Source organism: Pseudophryne corroboree, chromosome 3 (genome assembly GCF_028390025.1).
Source record: "Pseudophryne corroboree isolate aPseCor3 chromosome 3, aPseCor3.hap2, whole genome shotgun sequence".
Taxonomy (NCBI): Eukaryota; Metazoa; Chordata; class Amphibia; order Anura; family Myobatrachidae; genus Pseudophryne; species Pseudophryne corroboree.
The window spans coordinates 710,778,439-710,804,655 of NC_086446.1; the positions used below are offsets into that span (position 1 = coordinate 710,778,439).

Sequence of the window (26,217 nt, forward strand, 5' to 3'; positions counted from 1 at the left end):
CCTGTTACCTGCTTATATGGTGAAGTTAACCTGGACTATTTGAAAGATCTGCTAAGTATCTTGCTACAGTGCTAATGATGTGTGCCTATTGAAAAGTACTGTGTGGCATTTCATTATAGTGCCCTTAATCTGTTAGTTTATGTATTCAATCGCTTGCTGTTGTGCAAATCACTTGTGCTGTTCAGGAAAGCCATTAGATGTTTGCAAATATCTACTGTACAATATACCTGTGCCGTTGTAAAGAACTATGTAATATTTCTATACAAGCCACTTACCTATGCATGCAAAAAATGTGTTATTACTCATCAATTTTCTATTGTGGTAAATACTTGTATTATTGGACAGAATTGTCCAGAAAAACATTTATTAGTGCTACTTGGAAAACTGATGAGCAAACACTTCAGTGAAGATTGCCTATGCTATACTGAAGATATGGCATGCTGTTTTCTGTATATAGTTTTAGTAGTCCCAGGGGTTCTGTTCAGTTGAAATATATTTGTCTGTGATCTTTAGCTTACACTACTTAGAGTCCTGGCAGCTGACAAGTACCAGTGAACAACTGTAGTTCTGGGAAAGGGGGCTGTTAAACGTGAGACTCTCAGCAAGTGGGTTCTACAAGCTCAAGGTGACTTAGGTACTCATAACTAGCTACAGCAATTGCCACTGAGAGTAATTTGAGTCCTGCAGACCAAAAATGTATATAGAAAAAAATGTAAAGAATTGTTGCCCTTATAAATTAATTTTTCTTTATTGGTTGTAAAATAACCCTTCACATATTGATGTGTTTTACTTTACCATGGTCTGTAATAAGTTATAACTGGACTGTAATTTATAAATCCTCTATGTACACAGGCACTATGCTGTCATCTTCCCTTCTGAGATTATCTCCCATCACCCGGAGAACATTTGTTTACACCTGGAGGGAGCTCAGGGAGAGAGCAGGGTGCAGATATCACTAAACCTGGATAATAAGAATATAACACTCATAGACAGAACCTTCCAGCCGGGTTCCGCATTCACCTGCTTACCACTCCAGGTAAAAACTATATTTCTATGTAGTCTGCTTTATATTATTTGAAGATATGCACACATAATATATAAACAGAGCATAACAATGGCCATGGTAAGTAATGTATTCTCTGTAATTTTAGGCAAAAGCATAGTATATAGAACACATGAATACTTTACAGCACAATGGGGCTGATTATGATTTGGAAGTAAAGCAAAAAAAAAAAAAAAAAGCAAATTTATATCTGGAATAAACCATGTTGCCATGCAAGTAGAGCAAATACATTTATATTTTTCTGTGCAGGATAAATACTGGCTGCTTTTGCATGTAGCCTACATTAAGTATGTTAGACAGCTTTATTCTTACCCTGCAATTTATATTTCAGTTTGGACACCCCACACTCAAATCTAACTCTCTCTGCACATGTTACATCTGCCCCACCTGCAGTGCATCATGGTTTTGCCCATTTAAACAGTTACTTGGTGGTGGTGGTGGTTGTTGTTGTTGTTGCTTTTTTGTGTTTTTTTACTTTACTTCCACATTAGAATCATACTATCCTGGAGACTACAGTACAGGCCCTATTTAAAAATGCAGAATATACTGGTAAACTAACAAAACCTTGTCATTTATAAAATTTACTTTCTAATGTGGCTCATCCCTGTGTAGGTTCCTGATCCTGAGCAGAAGGAGGTGGTTGGCACACTGGAAGTCTCCATTAAAAGTGCAGGGGAAACCATAACCAAAAGCAAGAAAGTTCTTGTGAAGAAGAAAAGATCTGTTGTTGTAGTCCAGACAGACAAGCCAGTGTATAAACCAGGACAAACTGGTAAATAAATGGTGTAGGCTGCGGCCATATGAAGAAAAACCACAAATCCCAATCAATCTTAATTAAAATTATAAATTTGTACATTTTCTAACTCCATTTTAGCAATATATATATATATATATATATATATACATACATACATACATAATAAAGGTGGTGTCTAAGGGAGCTATCTGAGGTTAAATCTTCTAGGATTTGACCACAATTCACTTAAAAAAAACTCCAATTTATTTATATAAAAGTATTTAACAATGAGTCACAGTGAATAACAAATGGCTGACATAACTAAAATACAGACATCAGATATGGAAACAGTATAATGTGAACAATCTGTTAATCCAATGATGTTTTCTTAATTAGTACATACAGTATTCGATGTTCTCATATCTGGACCAAACCCAATGCGTTTCGTCCAACAGGACTTCATCAGGGGCTCATTATCAAAATGGTCGGAAGAACATAAAAGACTGGATGACCAATCTATGATCGTATTTATCCCACAAAAAATCAGTAAAACATACTTGCAATAACAGATGCAATAAAAATACGCTGAATTCACAGCTAGATTTTTGTTGAATAAGCCAACTCGATAAGGCAAACAGTAACACAATAATGCTGAATTCACTATAAGCCACAATGTCGTTTGTGTAGACAATGCTCAGTAGGAAGAGTGGCTTCTCCTAGTCAGCAGACTGTTTTACTGATTTTTTGTGGGATAAAAACGATCATAGATTAGTCATCCATTCTTTTATGTCCTTTTGACCATTTTGATAATGAGCCCCTGATGAAGTCCATTTGGACGAAACACGTTGGGTTTGGTTCGGATATGAGAACATCGGATATGTACTAATTAAGAAAACATAATTGGATTAACAGATTGTTCACATTATACTGTTTCCATATCTGATGTCTGTATTTTAATTATGTCAGCCATTTGTTATTCACTGTGACTCATTGTTGAATACTTTTATATAAATAAATTGGAGTTTTTTTAAGTGAATTGTGGTCAAATCCTGGAAGATTTAACCTCAGATAAGCTCCCTTAGACATCACCTTTTTTCTGTATCTGTACCATTGTACTCCATCTAACAGGGAGTACGTCTTAAGGTTGAGCTCCATACTTCGCGCTATCATTAGGTCTATCCCATTATATATATATATATATATATATATATATATATATATATATTTAGCACATCTACGATCAGTTACTCAGACATGCAATATATCTATAAATTTAGCACATCTACGATCAGTTACTCAGACATGCTGGGGGACACCCAGCACAGGGCTAGTCCACCCCGTATGTCAGCCCCCCCCCCCCCCCCCCCGCACAGGTACGAAAGCATAGCACGGCGGCAATGCTTTGCACCTGCCGAGTAGTTCCCTACCTGCACAGCCTAGCTGCACTGGCAGGCGGCTACCCGCCACGTCCTGGGTTGCAGCGGCTGCATATGATGTCACACAGCCACTGCAGCCCACCTCCACAATGGTTCGGACATGTCTGCATTGTCTGGACTGCACCCCACCAATGGCTTCTAATTAGAAATGAGCGGGTTAGGTTCTCAGAGAACCGAACCCCCCCAAACACTCCGTTCTGAGCCAGTTTCTGAGTCCAGCTCGGGACTTCCCACCAGACTCAGAAACGAGAACGAGGCAAAACTTCATCATGCTGCTGTCGGATTCTCGCAGGTTTTGGATTCCATATAAGGAGCAGCACGTCGCCGCCATGTTCACTCTGGACTTGCAGCACAGTTGTCTACCCTCACCCATTCTGCAGGAGACTCCCTGAAATAGAAGCAATCTCCCTGACTCCCTGAGTAGTCCATCAATCTCCCTGATTACGCCCATTATATAGCTGTTACATTCTTGGGAGGGGGGAATAAATCAAAGATATATACATTCAAATGGGCTCATCAGTGCCATTTCCCTGTATTGGTTATACGGCACAATAATCGCTATGATTACATGCATTTTAAATAAGGTTTCTTGCGGCCATTTACAGTATATAGAACCTCTTGCAGTGGCGTAACTGATTTAGAGCAGACTGACATGCGGACGAGCGTCCGCATGTCAGTCTGCGGTCTCCTTCCCTCCGCTGCTTGTTGGAGGGACACGGAGGGCACAGCGCGCGCCTCTCCTGTGTCCCTCCTGGCTCTCCCCCGGCCGCGGGTCTAATAAAGGAAGTGCCGGTTCGTGAGCCAATTAGAGCTCACGAACGGCACTTCCCCCTATTAGACCCGCGGCTGCCGGAGATGCAGGAGGGACACAGGAGAGGCGCGCGCTGTGCCCTCCGTGTCCCTCCAACAAGCAGAGGGGGAGCGGCGGCGGGGGGGGGGGGGGGGGGGGGATCACGCAGTGAGGGGGAATATCTGACACTGGGGCATATGTGGCACTGGGGGAAATATCTGGCACTGGGGGCATATATGGCACTGGGGGGGAATATCTGGCACTGGGGCATATGTGGCACTGGGGGGGAATATCTGGCACTGGGGGCATATATGGCACTGGGGGGGATATCTGGCACTGGGGGAATATATGGCACTGGGGGGAATATATGGCACTGGGGCATATGTGGCACTGGGGGGGAATATCTGGCACTGGGGGGGGGGATATCTGGCACTGGGGGCATATATGGCACGAGGGGAATATCTGGCACTGGGGGCATATCTGGCACTGGGGGGAATATCTGGCACTGGGGGGGGAATATCTGGCACTGGGGGCATATGTGGCACTGGGAGCACAGCCGTAACAACAAGGACTACCTCCTAGCAACGAGCATGACACCCAGTGCATGAAACACCTGGCAACAAGCATGACACCCAGTGCATGAAACACCTGGCAATGAGCATGACACCCAGTGCATGAAACCCCTGGCAATGTGCATGACACCCTGAGCATGAAAACCCCTGGCACCGTGCATAGAACCAAGAGCATGAAACCCCTGGCCACGAGCATGACACCCAGTGCATGAAACCCCTGACAACGAGCAGGTAATTGAAAAGTAATTAGAAACCTTACTGTAGGACTTAATGTGTAATGGGCATTACGGTGTGTGGCATAATGTATCACGGACATTGCGGTGTGTGTCATAATGTGTCACAGGCATTATGGTGTATGGTATACTATATCGCGGGCATTGTGATATGTGGTATAATGTCTCAGGGTCATTGCAGTGTGTGGCATAATGTATCACGGACATTGCGGTGTGTGTCATAATGTGTCAGGCATTATGGTGTGTGGTATACTATATCACGGGCATTGTGGTATGTGGTATAATGTCTCAGGGTCATTGCAGTGTGGCATAATACATAACGGGCATTGCGGTGTGTGGCATAGGGTATAACGGGCAGGGCATTGCGGTATGTGTCACAGGCATTACGGTGTATGGTATACTATATCACGGGCATTGTGGTATAATGTCTCAAGGTCATTGCATTGTGTGGCATAATGTGTCACAGACATTGTATGTGCTATAATGTATCAGGGGCATTGCAGTGTGTAGCATAATGTATAACGGGCATTGCGATTCCTGTCATAATGTGTCACAGGCATTACGGTGTGTGGCATAATGTGTCGGGGGCATTACAGTGTGTGCATATTGTGTCATGTGCATTATTGTGTGTGGCATAATGTCTAAGGGCCATTGCAGTATGTGGCATAATATATACTGGGCATTACTATAAGGAGGAAAAATGACAAATAATGTAAGGGGCATGAATCAGGATTATTTTTCTTTCCTGTGGTGGCCAACGTCTGGGTGTGCAGGTTGCAAAACTGGGGTATAAGGTAGTCTTTTCCTGCAATGGCACGCCCCTTTATGTGAAGCCACGCCCATTCAAACAAAGCCACGCTCCTTTTTTTGCTGCGCATATTTATCCCTTTATTACTCCCAATTATGGGGCATGGGGGAGAGGGGGGGGGGGCGAAGAATTTTTTGGCTTGGGGGAGAAAAATTTCTAGTTACGCCACTGACCTCTTGCAAAACACAATACACGAACAAATCCTGCATTATATCAGTGTCTTTTCATTAACAAGTAGATCTTTCTAACTTTGGGGCTCATTAACATTTGGATGTAAGTCATTATCGTGACACGCCTCTTAGATGTAGCAGTACACGTCCGCACTGATAGGTTTTACTTTCACAATCTCCCTGAAATGCTTTTTCAAAAGTAGGCAAGTATGACTTGGAGACTGAGGGAAACAGACCTCTGTCTCTCTGTGGGAGGTGGTGTCTTGTGGGGTCTGCGTTTGCTCAGTAGGGGTGCTGATCCTGTCACTGTGGTGTACCTGTGCTGTTAGTGGTGCTGTCCGGGCTGTTACTGGTGTTTCATGTACAGTTAGGGGTGCTGCAGCTGTACATGGGTGTTGCTGTCCTGGCTGTCACTGTGTTGTACAGGGGGCAGGGGCACTGTCCTCCTGTATGCAGTGAAAATACAGGAGTGCTGGTCCTGTCTTTTATGCTGTAAAAATTCAGGGGTGCTGTTGTTAAAATAAATGTACACTGGCCCTGTCTTGTATGCTGTAAAAATGCAGGTGTGCAGTAAAATAAATGTACACTAGCCCTGTCTTGTATGCTGCAAAAATTCTGGGGTGCAGTAAAATAAATGTACACTGGCCCTGTCTTGTATGCTGCAAAAATTCTGGGGTGCAGTAAAATAAATTTACACTGGCCCTGTCTTGTATGCTGCAAAAATTCTGGGGTGCTGTAAAATAAATGTACACTAGCCCTGTCTTGTATGCTGCAAAAATTCTGGGGTGCAGTAAAATAAATGTACACTGGCCCTGTCTTGTATGCTGCAAAATGTATGGGGGGTGCAGTAAAATAAATGTACACTGGCGCTGTCTTGTATGCTGCAAAAATTCTGGGGTGAAGTAAAATCAATGTACACTGGCCCTTGTCTTGTATGCTGTAATAAATCTAGGGTGCAGTGAAAATAAATGGACACTGGCCCTGTCTTGTATGCTGTAAAAATTCTGGGGTGCTATTGTTAAAATAAAAGTACACTGGCCCTGTCTTATATGCTATAAAAATACTGGGGTGCAGTGAAAATCAATGTACTCTGGTCTTGTATGCTGTAAAAATACAGGGGTGCTGTTAAAATAAAAGTACACTGGTCCTGTATGCTGTAAAAATACAGGGGTGCTGTAGTTAAAATAGAAGTACACTGGTCCTGTATGCTATAAAAATACAGGGGTGCTGTTGTTAAAATAAAAGTACACTGGTCCTGTATGCTGTAAAAATACAGGGGTGCTGTTCTTAAAATAAAAGTACACTGGTCCTGTATGCAGTAAACATACAGGGGTGCAGTGAAAATATATGTACACTGGCCTTGTCTTGTATGCTGTAAAATTACAGGGGTGTTGTGAAAATACAGGGGTGCTGGCACTATCCGCGGTTGCGATGTCTAAGCCTGACCATCACAACACTGTATGGGAGAGGAGGCTACTACTACCATTTGCACACCCTCTGCAAGTGCTGGGAGGAGCACCACCAGTCCAGTTGCTGATATTGAGATTGAGGATGTCACTGTAGAAGTACACCAGGATGAGGAGGATATGGGTATAGCTGGTGCTGCGGAGGGAGTTGTCGATGAGGATTCTGATGGTGGTGTGGTTTGTTTGACTAAGGCACCAGTGGAGACAGTTGTTGGCCATGGGATGAAAAAGCCCATTGTTATGCCTGGGCAAAATACCAAAAAAGCCACCTCTTCGGTGTGGAATTATTTAATCACAAATCCGGACAACAGGTGTCAAGCCATCTGTTGCCTTTGTCAATCCCTAATAAGTAGGGGTAAGTACGTTAACCACCTAGGAACATTCTCCTTTATACGTCACCTGCAGCACGTTCATCATAAATCATTGTCAAGTTCAGAAACTTTGGGTAATAGTGTAAGCAGTCCACTGACACCTAAATTATGTGGTTTTGTTTGAAAATTATTTATCTGTGAGGATGAGGATGTAAACACTGAAGAAGGGGGGGGGGGGTGTCTGAGGATGAGGATGACATCCTGCCACTGTAGAGCCTGTTTGTGCAAGGAAAGATTAATGTTTTTTTTTTGTTTTTTTTTGTTTTTTGGTGGGGGCCCAAACAAACCAATAATTTCAGCCACAGTCATGTGGCAGACCCTGTCGCTGAAATGATTGGTTTGTTAAAGTGTGCATGTCCTGTTTATACAACATAAGTGTTCGGTGGGAGGGCCCAAGGACAATTCCATCTTGCACTTCTTTTCTTTGCCACATCATTCCAGGGGCGCTGTCCTATATGGGGTGCATCCCCTCGCCCTATCAGTCGAGGGGTGCTACTCCACTGCCATTTAGGCATGCTGTTGCCTGTCTGCTGTGCTGTGCCGTTCTCCAGGGGTACTGCCTATGCTGTATAAATCTAGGGGTGCTGCCGTATAATTCCAGCAGTGCTGCAGTACTTGATCCTAGATTTAAATGAAAGCCTAGAGCAGATATGAAACAAGCTTCAACATCACAAAGAGATTTGTGAAAACATAGCCACAAAGGTGGAAATGGAAATTATTATTTTGATGAAGTGTTTTTAAATAAAGTGGGGAGAGACCACATGTGTGGCCAAAGTCAGTGTGACTCAGAAGAGACTGAATCATAATCCAGTGCAGCTGCGGAGAGGTAAAAGTGATATTTTCTGCCAGAGCATTAGAGAGAGGTTCTTCTCAATTATTTCATGTTAGGGACTCACTCAAATGAATGACTTAAATTAGTCAACCTTAATTTTGATTTATTATTGATGTTCCACATTTTGGGATAATTTATTTAGAAGATGCGCATTTGTTGTAAAGGGATGTTCTTTAACCAAGGGCTGCGTAGGGTTCTCGCAAGACCTTGCGGTGTTAGAAGAACAGAGTTTCAGTGATCTTGCATTGCATCAGCTTTCCATTGCACTACATCACTAGATGAGCCAGGAGTTCCTGTGAAGCACAAACAGTTACTGAATAAGGCCCAGTATGGAGTCTCATGGTGGCATGTAATTGGAACACACAGGTATGCTCACATGCGTGTAACTGGGAGTTGTGAAAAATAAAAAATAAGGCATCTGCCACAAAATATATAAATAAAAATGCAATAAAAAATGGGAAAAAAAGAAACCCACGAGATTTTCACAAAATAAGTCTCCATACTCCATGGAGGGGAAAATATCAAATCTTGATCCTGTGGTATACACTAGTTTTATTTGCATCCCAGAATTAAATATAAGATTATCTTAATCCCTGAACATGGAGAAGGGGGTACAAATTTGGAGGCTTTGGCCCCTAGTTTTTCAGTTTGTCCAGTAATGTGGTAATTAAAAATTATATATTTGCTTGGTTGAACTCCCTTCTGTTCCATACCAATATAGGAGCGGAGGTGAAAGCCTGTATGTTGTTCCTGATTACATGTGCCTTTCTAATTTTTATCCACCTTCTTGACACTGTCCTCTTCCTCTTGCCTCTTCTCATAATGTGAAAAGTCATCAAAGAAGGAGGCGGTATGTTTGTAGCTAGCTATGATTCGGAGTACTTGGCGAGCATTTTCCAGGTGGACCTCCTGTCGCTGAAATGATGGGTTTATTAAGCTGGGCATGTCCTGTTTGAAAAACATATGGCTGGGTGGGAGGGCCCCAGACAAGTCTATCTTGCACCTCTTTTTTTTCTTTGCATCATGTGCTCTTTGGGGCCAATTTTTTTTAAAACTGCCATCCAGTCTGCCACTGCAGTGCCACTCCTAGATGGGCCAGGTGTTTGTGCCATCCACTTGTGTTGCTTAGCGTAGTCATCCAGCGACCTCGGTGCAACCTTTTGGCCTAAAAACAATATTGTGAGGTGTTTAGAATAGATTGGAAATAAGTGGAAATGTATGTTATTGAGATTAATAATACTGTATGATCAAAATTACCCCCAAATTCTGTGATTTTAGCTGTTTTTATGTTTTTTTAAAAAACCATCCAGATCCAAAACCCAGGGCCGTAACTACGTGTGTGCCGGGTGTGCCTGGCACACAGCACAGTCGCCCTGAGGGCGCAACTGCTCTCATCCTTGGCCTAAAGTCAGCAGCATTGTAATGAGTCAAACTAACTCATTACAAGCCGCCTGTGTGTGCTGCCAACGGACTCCGGAGAGGGAGGGAGCGATCGCAGCCAGTCCATGTGAAGGAGAGGGACAGCTGCAGCGGCGCCACCACCAATGACATTTGCACTGCTGTGGCTCCCTCCTCCTCCTCCCCTGCCCCCGGGCCTGGAGCTGCTCCTCTCCAGAGTCCGGCGGCAGCACATACACTATCAAAGCATTCCGGCAGGAGGAGGAAGGACCCTCCTCCCCATCTCTTGTCTATCCCTGGTCCACCTCTATGGCCTCCCTCCTCCCAAGTGATTTGCTGGGTGCTGACTGCGGTCAAGCCGGGATGAATGTCGGACGGGTGTATATGAGGAGCTGCTCTGCTCCTGCCTCAAGTGATCCCGTTTTTGCTCGCCCCGGCTCCATAGTGCTGACAGTGGTGGTAACCATGCGCTGCTGTACTGTCACACTTCCTCCGCACCGGCACTACGTCCTACGGGCCTCACCTACCACCAGGACTACAGCAGCAGAGGTGGCAGAGAGTCTACAGAGCTGACACAGGAGGCCACACTGGCAGGTTTCAGCTCCACACAGGCTGGCCTTCATTGATCTAAAAAGTAAGGGGGGGAGGGTCAGGAGATTTGAGGGGATCAGGAAGGTGCAGGAGCCATGATGTCCCCCCTGTAATCATGCTGTAGACCTGTGCTAGTGTGATGCTTGTAGTTCTACAGCAGCAGAGACATGCGCTGCCTGATTCTGCCCTGGTGCCGCCAGGAAGAAGTGTCAATCTTGGCCGAACGTATATATGAGGAGCTGCTCTGCCTCACATGATCCCCTCTCTGCCCGTTCCAGCTTCCATAGTGCTGACTCTGCCTGTGCACATCTCACAGACTGAGCCAGTCATGAGGTAGCAAAAGTAGGGCATAAAAACTGTTTACATATGATTTGACGGGATGCCAGCTGTCAGTGTTTCGACAGCGGTATCTCACCCGTCAGAATGCCAGCAGCGGGGCAAGTGGTAAGAGTCACCTTGCGGGCTAAGTGGCTCACTACACTCGCCACAGGACCTTCATGATCTATTCTCACTCTATGGGTGTCATGGGTACCCACGAGTGGGAATAGCCCTGTTGCACCCCTATTCTGGCTGTCAGCATTGTCAGCTGTTGGGATGCCAGCATTTGTATCTTGACCACTGGGATCCCGACAGTTGGCAAATTAACCGCTTCCCATAAAAACATTATTGGACTACTGCTTTGTGCAGTACCTGAGCCAGCAACTGCGACTGCACGGAATGGATGTTACAGTGGTTCTCATTCACAATGGTTCCAAAAATGCACAATATTGAAGTGTGTCTGCCTCTAGCCACCTCACAGATATCGCCTTCAGTCTTCCCCTGTCACACACTGCCCCTCCCATCACCAACAGTCTCCTTGTCAGCTTCTCCCTGTCAATCTCTACCTTCCATTTACCCTCTGACTTCTGCTGTTACCCCCTGCCTCTTGCTGTCTTCTTCTACCGTATATCTTCCAGTCACCCACTGCCTCTTCCTGTCTGACTCTGCCTGTTATCCTCTACCTGTCCATCACCCACTTACTCCACAGTCACTCACTGCCTCTTCCTGTCTGCCTCTGCCTGTTACCCTCTACCTCTCCATCACCATCACCCACTGCCTCTTCCTGTCACCCACTGCCTCTTCCTATCACCCACTGTCTCCCCAGTCACCACAGCATCTCCCGCTATCTCTCACTGCTTCTCCCCAGTCACTCACTGTCATTGGATTGAGGAGGGGGGTCCAGACCATATTTTTGCACCTGGGCTTAACACACGCAAGTTCCGCCACTGCTGGGGCATATGTGTACCTGGCACTGGGCGTATATGTGTACCTGGCACCGGGGGCATATGTGTACCTGGCACTGGGGGCATATGTGTATCTGGCACTGGGGGTATATGTGTATCTGGCACTGGGGGCATATGTGTACCTGGCACTAGGGGCATATATGTACCTGGAACTGGGGGTATATGTGTACCTGGCCCTGCGGGGAATATGTGTGTTTGTCACTGGGGGTATATGTGTACCTGGCACTGGGGGCATATGTGTACCTGGCACTGGGGGCATATGGGCATATGTGTATCTGGCACTGGGGGCATATGTGTACCTGGCACTGGGGATATATGTGTACCTGGCTTTGGGGGGCATATGTGTATATGGCACTGGGGATATATGTGTACCTGGCGCTGGGGGCATATGTGTACCTGGCACTGGGGGTATATGTATCTGGCACTGCACACAACGCATATGCCGTAATGTGTAAAAGGGGACTATACCTGCCGTAATGTGTAAAATGGGCTCTACCTAGTATAGTGGCACTACTATGTGGCGTCAATTGAATAATGGAGACTACTGTGCATTGATATTACTATGCATTGGTATTATTTACTGCGCACTGGCTCTGTTTTAGATAAGGGGAGGCACCAAAGCCATTTCTTGCACACAGCACTAAAATATCTAGTTACGCCACTGCCAAAACCATAACCAAAACCCAAAAGGGTGGTTTTGGCAAAACCAATCCAGATCCAAAAACACGAGCGGGGATCCAGATCCAAAACCAAAACACAAAATCCAAAAAGTGTCCTTCGCACATCTCTAGTTCTAACGCCGTTGGCACGCCCCCTCCCGCCTCATGACTGCCTCTGCCTGCCAATCAGGCAGAGCCGATCGCAGCCCTGAGATGCTTTTAGCATCTCACTGGGTCTCCCTGGGTGCGCAGTGCGCCACTCCCCAAAGGGCGTCCGACTGCGATTGCTGCCGCTGCAGCAATCCAGTCTGAATTAGGACCAATCAGGGCCAGATTAAGGTCCACATGGGCCTGGGGTTGAAGATGATCAAGGGCCTATTGTGAGAAGTTGAAGAGGTGTGGCTAATGCTGTGTAGGTGGGGCCAGTGCCATGTGAACATGTTACACCACCTACACTATGAGCCCCAATGTTTCCCAAAATACGTAAAAGTAGAAAAACGGCATTACTTTGTGGAAAAATTAGAAATATAATTTAAATTCTTATCATTTATGGCAACTATGTGACCATTTGGGCAGTTATTCATCATAATGCTATAATTTTGATGGGCCTATTCTTACCTGGGGCCTGGAGCTGTAGCTCCATCCGCCCCATTGTTAATCTGGCCTTGGGCCCAATGTCTGTTGTAGGATGAGCTACAGTTGAGTCAAAGTGTTGTAAAAATATGAAAACTTTTAACTGTGTCACTTGAGATTGGTTGGAGATGCAGCTTTAGAATATCATGTCTAAACAGTATTTCTAAGTTCTATAATTTAACCACGAGATGAACAATCTCACCTGTGAAGGCATAGTTGTAAATATGTGTTTTATCTATGAAGTTGACTCTCCCAAGTTTTGTGAATAGATAAAGTATCAGTCAATCTTGTGACGTTAAGCTTCATATTTATACTTTTTTGCAGTGAGATTCAGAATTCTGTCCCTTGATGAAGAATTTAAACCAAACAACATTTTGGTAAGTCTGACTCACACAACAAGCAAAACAAACCATCAAACATAAATCTCTGCATAATACTTTAGTATTTGTTCATCTTCCATTTATTATGTTGTATAGGCAAATTTGGCTGTATTCCTGTGCGTTGTACACAAAGTAGTGTTTTTCTATATTTAATGGCAATAAAACCAATAACATATCTGGCTGGGCAACAACATATAACAATACTCTGAAGGAGCAAGTGTAAGTATTGCCTAAGCTACAGTACAAGTCTCCAATAAAATTAGCTCCGTCACCCTTGGCACGTATTTTTATGCCATGGGAATTTGAGCTTTAATTACATCAGAGCATGGATGTGTAACTAAAGCCATCGCATATTGGCCCTCATTCTGAGTTGATCGCACGCTGCCATTTTTCGCAGCGCAGCGATCAGGTTACTACTGCGCATGCGTATGCACCGCAATGCACACGCGCGTCGTACGGGTGCAAACAGCATCGTTGCTGTGCAATGCTTCTAGCGACGAATCCATTCACACAACCGATCGCAAGGAGATTGACAGAAAGAGGGCGTTTATGGGTGTCAACTGACCATTTTCTGGGAGTGGTAGGGAAAACGCAGGCGTGTCCAGGTGTTTGCCGGGCGGGTGTCTGACGTCAATTCCGGGACCGGACAGGCTGAAGTGATCGCAAGGGCTGAGTAAGTCCAGTGCTACTCAGAAACTGCAAAAAACTTTTTCATCCCCCTCAGCTGCACAAGCGATCGCACACTTGCAAAGAGAAAATACACTCCCCCTAGAGGCGGCGATTATCTGATCGCTGCTCTGCAAAAAATAGCTAGCGAGCGATCAACTGGGAATGAGGGCCATTAACTGCACATTACTGCAAGCACAGGTAACTGACAGTGCAAGATACAAACCATTTCTACACATTGATGTAAATGCCGGACAGTCTGATTTATGACAAAGTTTGGTAGAAATGAAACAACCACAATTTGTAATAATCTAAAATTGTGTGATTTGATCATTTGAGAAACAATGGTCTCAAGCATGTAATGATTTTTAGCTACAGTATGTCATTCAATTACTGTACGGTACACAAATTTCAGTTGCATTGTACAAAAACAAAATTGGAACACACTTAGCAGTATCACTGTAGGAACACAAACTGAAATCAATCACTGTAGGAACACAAACTAAATCAAACACATTTTCTGAAACAATAAGCAGAGAGTTTCATATATGTATATATATTATTATTATTATTATTATTATTATTATTATTATTATTGTTGTTGTTGTTGTTGTTATGTGCCGTCAAGTCACTGCCGACTTATGGCGACCCTATGAACAGTTGTCCTCAACAAATGTACGCTAGTGGACTGTAATTAATTTATTTTTTAAATATGTTTTTTGTTTCTTTTTCAGTTGCCAGTTATAGAATTACAGGTAAAAAAAAATGTTTTTTTATTATTATTATTATTATTATTATTATTACTCTTAATAAAATATCCATGTACTGCTTCAGCTAATTAAAGGAAGTGTGCAACTGGGTATTTTTCTATGTTAAACAAAAAAAAAAAAAAAAACAATACATTAAAACAACAAAACAATACATTGTATTCTTCCTCAGGCAACAGTTTCCTAACAATGCTTCAGGCAGATAATATAATATTTACAGTCTAAACAAGCACTTTCTACAAATACTGTAGTAATAAACAATAGGAAGTGATCATACACCCAGAAATTAAGACAGGTGCGAAGACTCACTAGAGCAGTGTTTTCATATTTGTGCCCCTGACACCCTCTGCACTAACTAATATCACACAAATTGGGTAAGTACTATGGGGGTAATTCTGAGTTGATCGCAGCTTCAAGTTTATTAGCAATTGGGCAAAACCATGTGCACTGCAGGAGGGGGGGGGGGCAGATATAACATGTGCAGAGAGATTTAGATTTGGGTGGGTTATTTTGTTTCTGTGCAGAGTAAATACTGGCTGCTTTATTTTTACACTTCAATTTAGATTTCAGTTTGAATTAGTGATGTGCACCGGACATTTTTCGGGTTTTGTGTTTTGGTTTTGGATTCGGTTCCGCGGCCGTGTTTTGGATTCGGACGCGTTTTGGCAAAACCTCCCTGAAATATTTTTGTCGGATTCGGGTGTGTTTTGGATTCGTTTTTTTTTTTTACAAAAAACCCTCAAAAACAGCTTAAATTATAGAATTTGGGGGTAATTTTGTTCCCATAGTATTATTAACCTCAATAACCGTAATTTCCACAAATTTTCAGTCTATTCTGAACACCTCACACCTCACAATATTATTTTTAGTCCTAAAATTTGCACCGAGGTCGCTGGATGGCTAAGCTAAGCGACACAAGTGGCCGACACAAACACCTGGCCCATCTAGGAGTGGCACTGCAGTGTCAGACAGGATGGCACTTCAAAAAAATAGTCCCCAAACAGCACATGACGCAAAGAAAAAAAGAGGCGCACTAAGATCGCTGTGTGACTAAGCTAAGCGACACAAGTGGCCGACACAAACACCTGGCCCATCTAAGAGTGGCACTGCACTGCATTAAAACAGCTAAAATCATATCATTTGGACCTGATTACATGCAATCCGAAACCTGAGTTTAGTTTTAAAATCCAAGTTCTGAACTGGCAGCAGACCCAAGCTAGGACTAGGTTCCACAGGGAACCCCAAAGTGATTCTGAACTGGAACTGGATTAGACTCAGAACCCCTAAGTTCGGGTGCGTTTGTATTTCAGAAAACCGAACCGCAAATCTGTAAAATAAACCCTTAAATCGCTTTACTCATGTTACACCCACCCGATGTGCAAAATGGGTTGCAAAGGAGCAAAGTTATATGCTGTTATTGCGTTGCTCCCAACTCTGTTTCAGGCCCATACTGTGGTTTCCTTTGTGACATATAAAATATATATTACAGCACATAATAATGCAGAGAAGCAGCTGAGGCTGATTCAGAGTTGGGAGCAAAGCAAACACAGAACAAGTAACTGTGCACCTGGACATACCACGCTGCACTGCAGATGCGGCAGATGTAACATGTGCAGAGAGTTAAGCTGGTTACACATTAGGTGATATTTTAAGTGATATAGCTCATTTTCACTATTTTCAGTGATATCATTTGTAATATTGTCCAGTGTGTACACACAATATCGTTAACGATGCGCGCTCCCATTGTCGTTAACTAGAGATGAGTGGGTTCGGTTCCCTGAGAACCAAACCCCCCCCAACTTCACTACCCGAGCCTGGATCCGAGTCAGGCTCGGGTTTTCCCACATGAAAACCAGAAACCAGAACAAGGAAACACATCATCATCCCGTTGTCGGATTCTCACGGGGTTTGGATTCCATATAAGGAGCCGCGCGTCACTGCCATTTTCACTCCGGCATTGGAGAGTGTAGCGAGTGGACGTTTCTCCGTCCTCAGTGTTCTTCAGTGTCCAGCATCAGTACAGTGGTAGTGTCTTGTGCTGCATCAGTCCAGTCACAGTGGTGGTGTCCTCTGCTGCTATATGTCCAGTGCTGTTGTATAAGTCCAGTGGTGCTGTGTTGTGCTGCATCAGTCCAGTGGTGGTGTCTTGTGCTGCATCAGTCCAGTCACGGTGGTGGTGTCCTCTGCTGCCATATGTCCAGTGCTGCTGTATAAGTCCAGACCAGTTCAGTGGTGCTGTGTTGTCCTGCATCAGTCCAGTGGTGGTGTCCCTGTGCTGCTGTATATGTCCAGTGGTACTGCCGTATATGTCCATTGATACTGCCATATATGTCCAGTGATACTGCTGTATATGTCCAGCGGTACTGCCGTATAAATCCAGTGATAATGCCGTATATGTCCAGTGGTACTGCCATATAATTCCAGTGATACTTCCGTATATGTCCAGTGGTACTGCCATATAATTCCAGTGATACTGCCGTATATGTCCAGTAGTACTACCGTATAAATCCAGTGGTACTGGCATATAAATCAAGTGAAACTGACTTATAATTCCAGTGATACTACCATATAATTCCAGTGGTACTGGGGTATAAGTCCAGTGATACTGCCGTATAAATCCAGTCCAGTGATACTGCCATATAAATCCAGTCCAGTGCTACTGCAGTATAAGTCCAGTGGTACTGCCATATAATTCCAGTGATACTGCAGTATAAGTCCATTTATCCTGCCGTATAAATCCAGTCCAGTGGTACTGCCGTATAAGTCCAGTCCAGTGGTGCTGTCTTGTGCTGCATCAGTCCAGTGGTGGTGTCTTGTGCTGCCATAAGTCCAGTGGTGGTGTCCTGTGCTGTATATTATTTAGTCCAGATAAAAGGGTTATATACATTACTTATATTATTATCCAAATCATTTTTACAGGGTTTGCCCTGTGTGGTGTAGGGGTACGCTCGCCTGTGCTGCATATTATTATAATAGCTCCGAATAAAAGGGTTATTATTATCCAAATTAATTTTACTGGCTTTGCCGTGTGTGTGTGTGGTTTAGGGGTATGCTGTCCTGTGCCACCAATATTGTGCGTGTATTACATCTGGGCAAATTCCAGCACGTCCCATGTTCTTTGTGCCACACACTTGTGTCGCTTAGCTTAGTCATCCAGCTACGTCACATTGCACCTCTTTTTCTTCTTTGCATGATGTGCTGTTTGGGGCCTAGTTTTTTTAAGTGCCATCCTGTCTGCAACTGCAGTGCCACTCCTAGATGGGCCAGGTGTTTGTGTCGCACACTTGTGTCACTTAGCTTAGTCATTCAGCTACCTCATTGCACCTCTTTTACTTCTTTGCATGATGTGCTGTTTGGGGACTGTTTTTTTTAGTGCCACACTGTCTGCCACTGTTTTTATGTTTTTTCCCAAAAATCATCCAGATCCAAAACCAAAACCAAAACATGAAAGGGTGGTTTTGGCAAAACCAATCCAGATCCAAAACACGAGCATGGAACCAGAACCAAAACCAAAACACAAAACACGAAAAGTGCCCACCGCACACCTCTATCGTTAACTAGGTGTTCTGTCGTCTGTACATGCAGGTAAAATTTTGACAATGTCATTGACGATACATGTACGGATGCAGGATGACGTCACTAAATGATAACGTTAGCAATATCATTTAGTCTGTCTGCACTACCTTGCTTGCCCGGGACGTCAAGGGGAAACACTGATGATATCGGTCATGGAGCATATCGTCTAGTGCAGTGGTTTTCAAACTCGGTCCTCAGGACCCCACACAGCTCATGTTTTCCAAGTCACCCGCCAGGTGCACTGTTTATATGACCAACTGTCACATTTTAAAAATACACAGGTGACCTGGAAAACTGGAGAACTGTGTGGGGTCCTGAGGACCGAGTTTGAGAACCTGTGGTTTAGTGTGTACCCGGCATTAGATTTGGGTGGGGTATGCCCAAACTGAAATCTAAACTGCAGTTTGGGTGTAAAATGCACAATTTAGGGGTAAAATCAGGCAAATTAAGGATGCCATTGCTGGCATTACAACGGAACATTGCAGGCATTGCCTGTCCTTCTCCCATGATTGAACTGACCCCTTTGCTCCCAGTTTTGCAGTGGGTGGTGACAGAACAACCTGTACCTAATAGAACACAGCGTTACAGGAGTATGTTAAGGGATGAGTTATGTGATCATATGGGTGCTATAGGACTGTCCACTTATGTGATAATGTTAGCAAGGACAGCAATACATGTAATAGGGGCAGTATCATGATGTGGTAAGATGACTGAAGCTGAGCGGGAAGTCACTGACTGAGTATTATAAGCACTTTCCAACAGCACAGAGCACCTACAGTGGTGCGTGAAAGTTTGTGAACCCTTCAGAATTTTCTATATTACCGGTGACATGTGGACTTTAAAACAAGTCCTAAAAGTAGATAAAGTGGACCAAATCAAACAGATGAGACAAAGAAATTAGACATGCTCATTTTTATATCTAGGAAAATGATCCAATATCACATATCTGTGAGTGGCAAAAGTATGTGACCTTTAGGCTTAGCAGATATTTTGAAGGTGAAAGTCAGGTATTTTCAATCTATGGGATGACAATCAGGTGTGAGTGACCAACATGTCTTTTTAAAAGAACATCAAAGTCTGATGTTCACAACACGTTTGTGGAAATGTATCATGCCACAAACAAAGAAGATTTCTGTGCTCCTCAGAAGAAGAGTTGTTGATGCTCATCAGGCTGGAAAAAGTTACAAACTATCTCTAAAGAGTTTGTACTCCACAAATCAACAGTACAAATGGAGGAGATTCCAGACCTTTATCTCCATGAGTGGTCGACAAACAAAGATCACACCAAGAGTGCCATGATCCTGACTGTATTTCTCATATTTGGTGATTTACCTTGGCCATCTGTCCTGGATCCTGAGTTTTTTCTGCTCACTGGGATAATCAGCTTGCCAGTACCATGAGTTACCTGAGTGCTGAGTTCTCTGCCTGGAAGGTGAGAGTTAATGAGCTGCACCTGTGTTGATTAACCTTCTGTGTGAATATTGAATTCAGCAAGTCTCTCTATGCTGTGCCTACACAGCAGTCATTGTTGTCATTATACTATATGCCTCTCTGACTCCAGTGGTCACCAGATACATTCTCCACTGTACTCAGCTCTCTAGCGCTTGGACCTAAATGCCAGCATCCGCTGTTCATTTTAGGAGTTTAGGCTTCAGTGTTTTCCTGGCCTACTAGGCCTCACTCCACATCAGAGCCTAACCTGGAGTACTGACATGACAGGGTCTAATCACCTGACCAGGAGCTATCCAATCCTGTGCCAGCCTGAGACTCTCTAAATCACCTGACTCTGTTCACCAATCACCAAGGACCAGTAAGTATAAGTAAAGGGACTTGTGTAAGTCTACGAAAATGACCCGATGCTAGGTACTTGGTTAAACGAGGATGTAGTCCGGGAGAGACTAAGTAAAATTAAGATAAATAAATCTCCTGGGCCGGATGGACTCCACTCCAGGGTTCTTATGGAACTTAATGTAGAGATCAAGACCACTATATTTGATTTTCAGAGAGTCAATTAGATCAGGAACGATACCAAAGGACTGGCGTATAGCAGAGGTAGTGCCAATATTTAAAAAGGATATTAAAACTCACCCAGGTAACTATAGACCGGTAAGTTTGACATCTATAGAGGGGAAATTACTAGAAGGTATATTACGGGACAGCATACTTGAGTACTTGGATGCTTCCAAGGTTATTACTAGGAATCAGCATGGTTTTGTGAAGGACAGATTCTGTCAAACTAACTTAATAAGCTTCTAAGAGAAAGTGAGCAATAATATTGATCATGGTCATGCAGTGGATGTGATATTTTTGGACTTCGCTAAGGCCTTTGACAAAGTTCCGCATAAGAGACTAATTCTCAAATTAAGGAAGCTTGGGGTAGGGGACACTATTTGTACTTGAGTGAATAATTGGCTGTTCAATAGGGAACAGCGAGTGGGGTTTAATGGGATGTACTCTGAATGGGTTTCAGTGCTCAGTGGAATACCACAGGGTTCAGTACTCAGACCATTGTTGTTTAATTTATTCATTAATGACCTAGGAGAGGGATTGGAAAGCACAGTATCAATTTTCGCAGATGATACTAAGCTATGTAAAGTAATTAATTCAGACAAGGATGTTGAGTCTCTACAGAATGACTTATCTATACTTGAGATCTGGGTGGATAAATGGAGAATGAGGTTCAATACAGACAAATGTAAAGTTATGCACTTTGTGACTAAGAACAATCAGGCAGCCTATAAACTAATTGGGGAAAATGTAGGGATAACAGTAGTTGAAAAAGATTTGGGAGTGCTCATCGAGAATAAACTTGGTAACAGTACGCAATGTCAAAATGCAGCAACAAAAGCAAATAAGGTGTTAGCATGCATTAAATGGGGAATGGAGACAAGGGATGATAGTGTAATCCTGCCACTGTATAAATCATTGGTGCGGCAACACCTGAAATATTGTGTACAGTTCTGGGCACCTCACTATAAAAAAAGATATCTTGGAACTCGAAAAGGTTCAGAGGAGAGCCACCAAACTGGTTAAGGGGTTAGAGGCACTGGATTATGAGGAAAGACTATGGGCCAGATGCATCATCGCTTGGAAAGTGATAAAATGGAGAGTGAAAAAGTACCAGCCAATCAGCTCCTAACTGCCATTTTTCAAACACAGCCTGTGACATGGCAGTTAGGAGCTGATTGGCTGGTAAATTTTCACTCTCAATTTTATCACTTTCCAAGCGATGATGCATCTAGCCGTTAAAAGGTTAGATTTGTTTACACTGGAAAAGAGGCGATTAAGAGGAGACATTATTAATATTTTTAAATACCTTAAGGGACAATACAAGGATTTATCAAACGATTTGTTTATCAAAAAAACACTACATAGGACACGAGGACACGCCCTGAGGTTAGAAGAAAAAAAATTCCATACACAACGGAGAAAAGGGTTCTTCACAGTAAGAACAGTAAAGATTTGATATTCTTTGCCAGAGAAGGTAGTAATGGTGGACTCAATCAATAAGTTCAAAAATGGGTTAGATAAATTCCTAGCAGAAAAAAAATATCCAAGGATACAGCATTTTATTAGGATAAAAAAAAAAAACATTTATTATACAGGTTGAACTCGATGGTCATCTGTCTTTTTTCAACCTCAACAACTATGTAACTACTATGTAACTTGTGTTACAGAAGCTGCCAGTTCCTCGAGTCACACAGCTTAGTATGAGTTTGGTAGCTGAGCTCCCAAAGAGGTAACGCTATTACCTTGGTTTCTATAAAACTCTGCTTTTTTGCTACCCATCCGGACTACAGTTGTGTTACCAGTTATATCCAGTATCAGTCTCATCTTAAAGACACAGCCACAGTATTCTTCAGTATTGTCTTAAAGACACAGCTGCAGTATTCTTCAGTCTCGTCTTAAAGACACAGTCACAGTATTCTGCAGTTTTCGTCTTAAAGATACAGCCACATTAATCTTCAGTCTCATCTTAAAGACACAGCCACAGTCTTCAGTTCATTGTTCTTCATACAGAGTGCTACAGCATAATTTTACAATTATTAACTACATTCTTCAGTTCAGTCATTGGGGTAACCTCAGCCTCTGTGAATTATCGTTACTCCATTAAATCTTACTTTTTGTACCTACTTCATCGTCCAGAGTCTTCCTTGAGCTCTTCATCTCACCTCACTGATTCCCAAAGACCAGCCAATATTCACACAGTCCTCCAGTTACCTGCACAGACTTCACATACATGCCGGGTTCACAAAACTACAGTCATGACAAAGAGCAAGGTGTCTAATAGTTTGCAAGGTCACAAAGGAACCCAAGGTAACCTCTAAGCAACTGAAGGTCTTTCTGACAATAAGTAATGTTAATTACCACCATCAGGAGGACACTGAACAACAATGGTGTGCATGGCACAAGGTGAAAGACGCTGCTCTTCAAAAAGAACTTTGATTCCTGTCAGCAGTTTGCTAAAGATCACCTGGACAAGCCAGGAGGCTATTGGAACAATGTTTTGTGGACTGATGAGTCCAAATTAGAGCTTTTTGGTTTAAGCGAGACGTATTATGTTTGGATAAAGGAGAACACTGCATTCCAGCATAAAAACTTCACACCATCTGTGAAACATGGTGGTGGTGGTGGTGGTATCATTGTTTTGCTGCATCTGACCCAGGATGACTTGCCATCATTGATGGGACAATTAATTCTGAATTATACCAGAATATTCTAAAGGAAAATGTCAGGAAATCTGTCCATGAGCTGCATCGAAGAGAACGTGGGTCATGCAGCAAGACAGCGACCTAAAGCACACAAGTCATTTGCCCAAAGGATGGTTAAAGAAGAATACAGTACATTTAAAGTTTTGGAATGGCCAAGTCTTGACCTTAATCCAATCCAAATGTTGTGAAACGACCTGAAGCGAGCAGTTCATTGGAGGAAACCCACCAACATAACAGAGTTGAAGCTGTTTTGTATGGAGGAATGGGGTAAAATTCCTTCAAGCCGATGTTCAGGACTAATCAAGAATTTCCGTAAATGTTTACATGCAGTTATAGGTGCACAAGGAGGAAGGGGGGGGGGGGGGGGGTCATACTGGATACTGAAAGCAAATGTTCACATACTTTTGCCACTCATAGATATGTGATATTGGATAATTTTTCTCAATAAAAAAAATGAGCACATCCAATTTTTTGTCTCATGTGTTTGATTTGGTTCTCTTTATCTACTTTTAGGACTTGTGTGAAAATCTGAGGTAGTTGTAGGCCAAATTTCTACAGAAATATAGAAATTTCTGAAGGGTTCACAAACTTTTAAGCACCACTGTATATGATGATGGCATCAAACACATTTTTATATAAAATAAAGTTTATGCATCCACCTTATTTCGTCTTACAGGATCCAGGAAAGAACCGGATTGGTCAGTGGCTGAATGTGAGCCTCAATCAGGGAATTGCTGAGCTGTCCCTTCCTCTCTCCTCTGAGCCCCAACTGGGGGGATATTCTATAAGGGTGAAAGACACTGTGCAAACCTTTAGTGTAGAGGAATACGGTTAGAAAGCTTCCAATTATCTAATATTTAGAACTGGATTTCTGTATATTCTCTAATTCATACACAATATATGTTTACAGTGCTTCCAAAATTTGAGGTCACCCTGGAGCTTCCCAAGTTTGTTAGGTTTAACAGCGCAAACTTCACAGTTAAAATATGTGGCAGGTAAGTCTAAGATTTTGTGGGTGAAAAATCTTTAAATGATAACCAGATATAAGATCCAACAATATTTGTTTTATATTATAGATAATTATGCCAATTACTTAAAAAAAAAAACTTTTTTTTTTTTGTCAAAACTTCCTAACCCATGAACCAGCGATGGACTGAGGCTTCAATGTGGCCCCGACATCCCCTTTGCACAAAGAAAGAGGGACATGGCCACGCCTCAAGAGTGCATGGCCACACCGCATAGGGATGTGCCGCAAGTCATGGGTGTGTATCCTCATGGCATGCCCCAGTCTGACAAGTAGAGTGCCAGGAGGCAAAGCTGCTCAGCCAGGCCTTTTCATGGCTATACAAGGCCATCTGGCCACCTGACCTTCTGACTTTTGCCAGAAGTGCCAGATTGCAAGTCCAGCCCAGCCAAGAACCAACATATTTAAGAAATTTTACTAATGATCATATTTTAAACCTTATGTGGATTTTCACAGAAAACCAACCTGACACCACTAAGGGTATTCTGCACACCCCTTAGTAGTGGAGCTAATAACTAATATTAATGTATAATACAGAGGGTTGATGACACCAGCATCCCGACTGTTTGAAATCCCGACAGGGGCACTGGAGGAAGGTAACACTAATCTTGACCCTTCCCCTAACCCTCCTTTCCCACAGCCAATCCCTAACCCTCCCCCCTGCAGCCTAACCCTAATTCACTTTGGCATACTTCCATTTGGAATTCCTGCATCGGCATTCTAACTGCCATGATCTGAAATGCTGGGTTGCCAACTACATCCCAATACAGGTACACCACCAATTTTCCAGCACCCTTGGTCCAAGCACTGTGTCACGCTCGGCTTGAGTTGAGGATCTGACGACTGACAATTGACTGAGGGAGCAGCTTTCGGCAAAGGAAGGAAACAAGATGGCTGAATGTAGTTCTTACTCATGGATTTAATGGACTTAGGCCCGCAGATGTAGAGGGGTAGGCAATGAGAACAATGAATGAGAACGATACACTGAAGAAAGATTAATTCAGCTTTACTGAGACCTCAATCATACACGACGACTAGGAGATAAGTCTGAGTGAATTCTGAAAGATGAAATGTTCGTGACTTGTAAACAATGCTGAAGAATATTGAATGAAGAAGTGACTTGTGATTTGTAAATGATACCGAAGAACTCTGAATGAACAGATGACTTGTGATTTGTAAACGATGCAGTAGAACAGTGAATGAAGAGATGACTTGTGATTTGTAAACGATGCTGAAGAACACTGAATGAAGAGACGACTTGAAGAATGATGTTGAAGGTAGGATCGCTGTGAGCACTGTCAGAAAACGGAGACCCTCTACCAGATAGAAGACCCAGTGTTTAAACCGCAAGAGCAGGTGGACTGGGAGCAAAGGACTGCATTAACAGAACTGACCACTGGGCAGCCACAACAGAACCAGGATACCAGGGGTTAACCTGGGAGCACAGAGCTTGAGCACCTTACAGCAGCAAGTAACTTGAAGCACTGGCAACATGACTAAGCATCAACCCCTTTTTATAAGGGAAGACTGTAGCGGATTTGCTGAATGCGAACTGGGATACCTATTGGCTTGGCTTGGTCTCCAACATGGCAGCTCCCTGCACAGAGGACATATGTGGAACCAGCACACAGCCACTACCTCAGGCCTCAGCCTCCCAGACGCTGTACTCCAGCAACAGAACACTTGGAAACAGACACCTCTGGCTGCCATGCTCCACTCCCCAGGGCCCAGACCCCAGCCACAAGACACCCGGAAGCCGCACCGGAGGACCTCGCTGCCACAGCTCCTATCTGCCACAGCCACACCAGCCAGCTAATAGGAAGGCCGCAGGGACCAGAACCGGAGGTAAAACTCTGGATGCTGTCACACTGAGCCGGATTAATCATTATGCCGGATTAATCATTATGCCGAACTAACAGAGGTTGGGTAATAGTAATACGGTAAAACGGGATCCGGTCTTTAGGTTGACAGTAAGTAGGTCAACACTGTCTATGTTGACCAATATTGGTCAACAGTAAGTAGGTCGACAGGGACTCTAGGTCGACATGCTC

The 26,217-nt window shown here is 43.4% G+C and overlaps 1 protein-coding gene across 1 annotated transcript in view; it reads left to right on the forward strand.

The window, feature by feature from the left end:
• Positions 1-26,217, forward strand: part of LOC135056670 (alpha-2-macroglobulin-like protein 1) — a 409,885-nt gene that overhangs the window by 10,730 nt on the left and 372,938 nt on the right. Inside the window, exons 2-7 of the mRNA XM_063962113.1 lie at positions 853-1,036; positions 1,676-1,835; positions 13,366-13,418; positions 14,822-14,842; positions 23,819-23,972; positions 24,053-24,137. Coding sequence (XP_063818183.1) covers positions 853-1,036; positions 1,676-1,835; positions 13,366-13,418; positions 14,822-14,842; positions 23,819-23,972; positions 24,053-24,137 — 657 coding nt within the window. The remainder of the gene's footprint in view (positions 1-852; positions 1,037-1,675; positions 1,836-13,365; positions 13,419-14,821; positions 14,843-23,818; positions 23,973-24,052; positions 24,138-26,217) is intronic.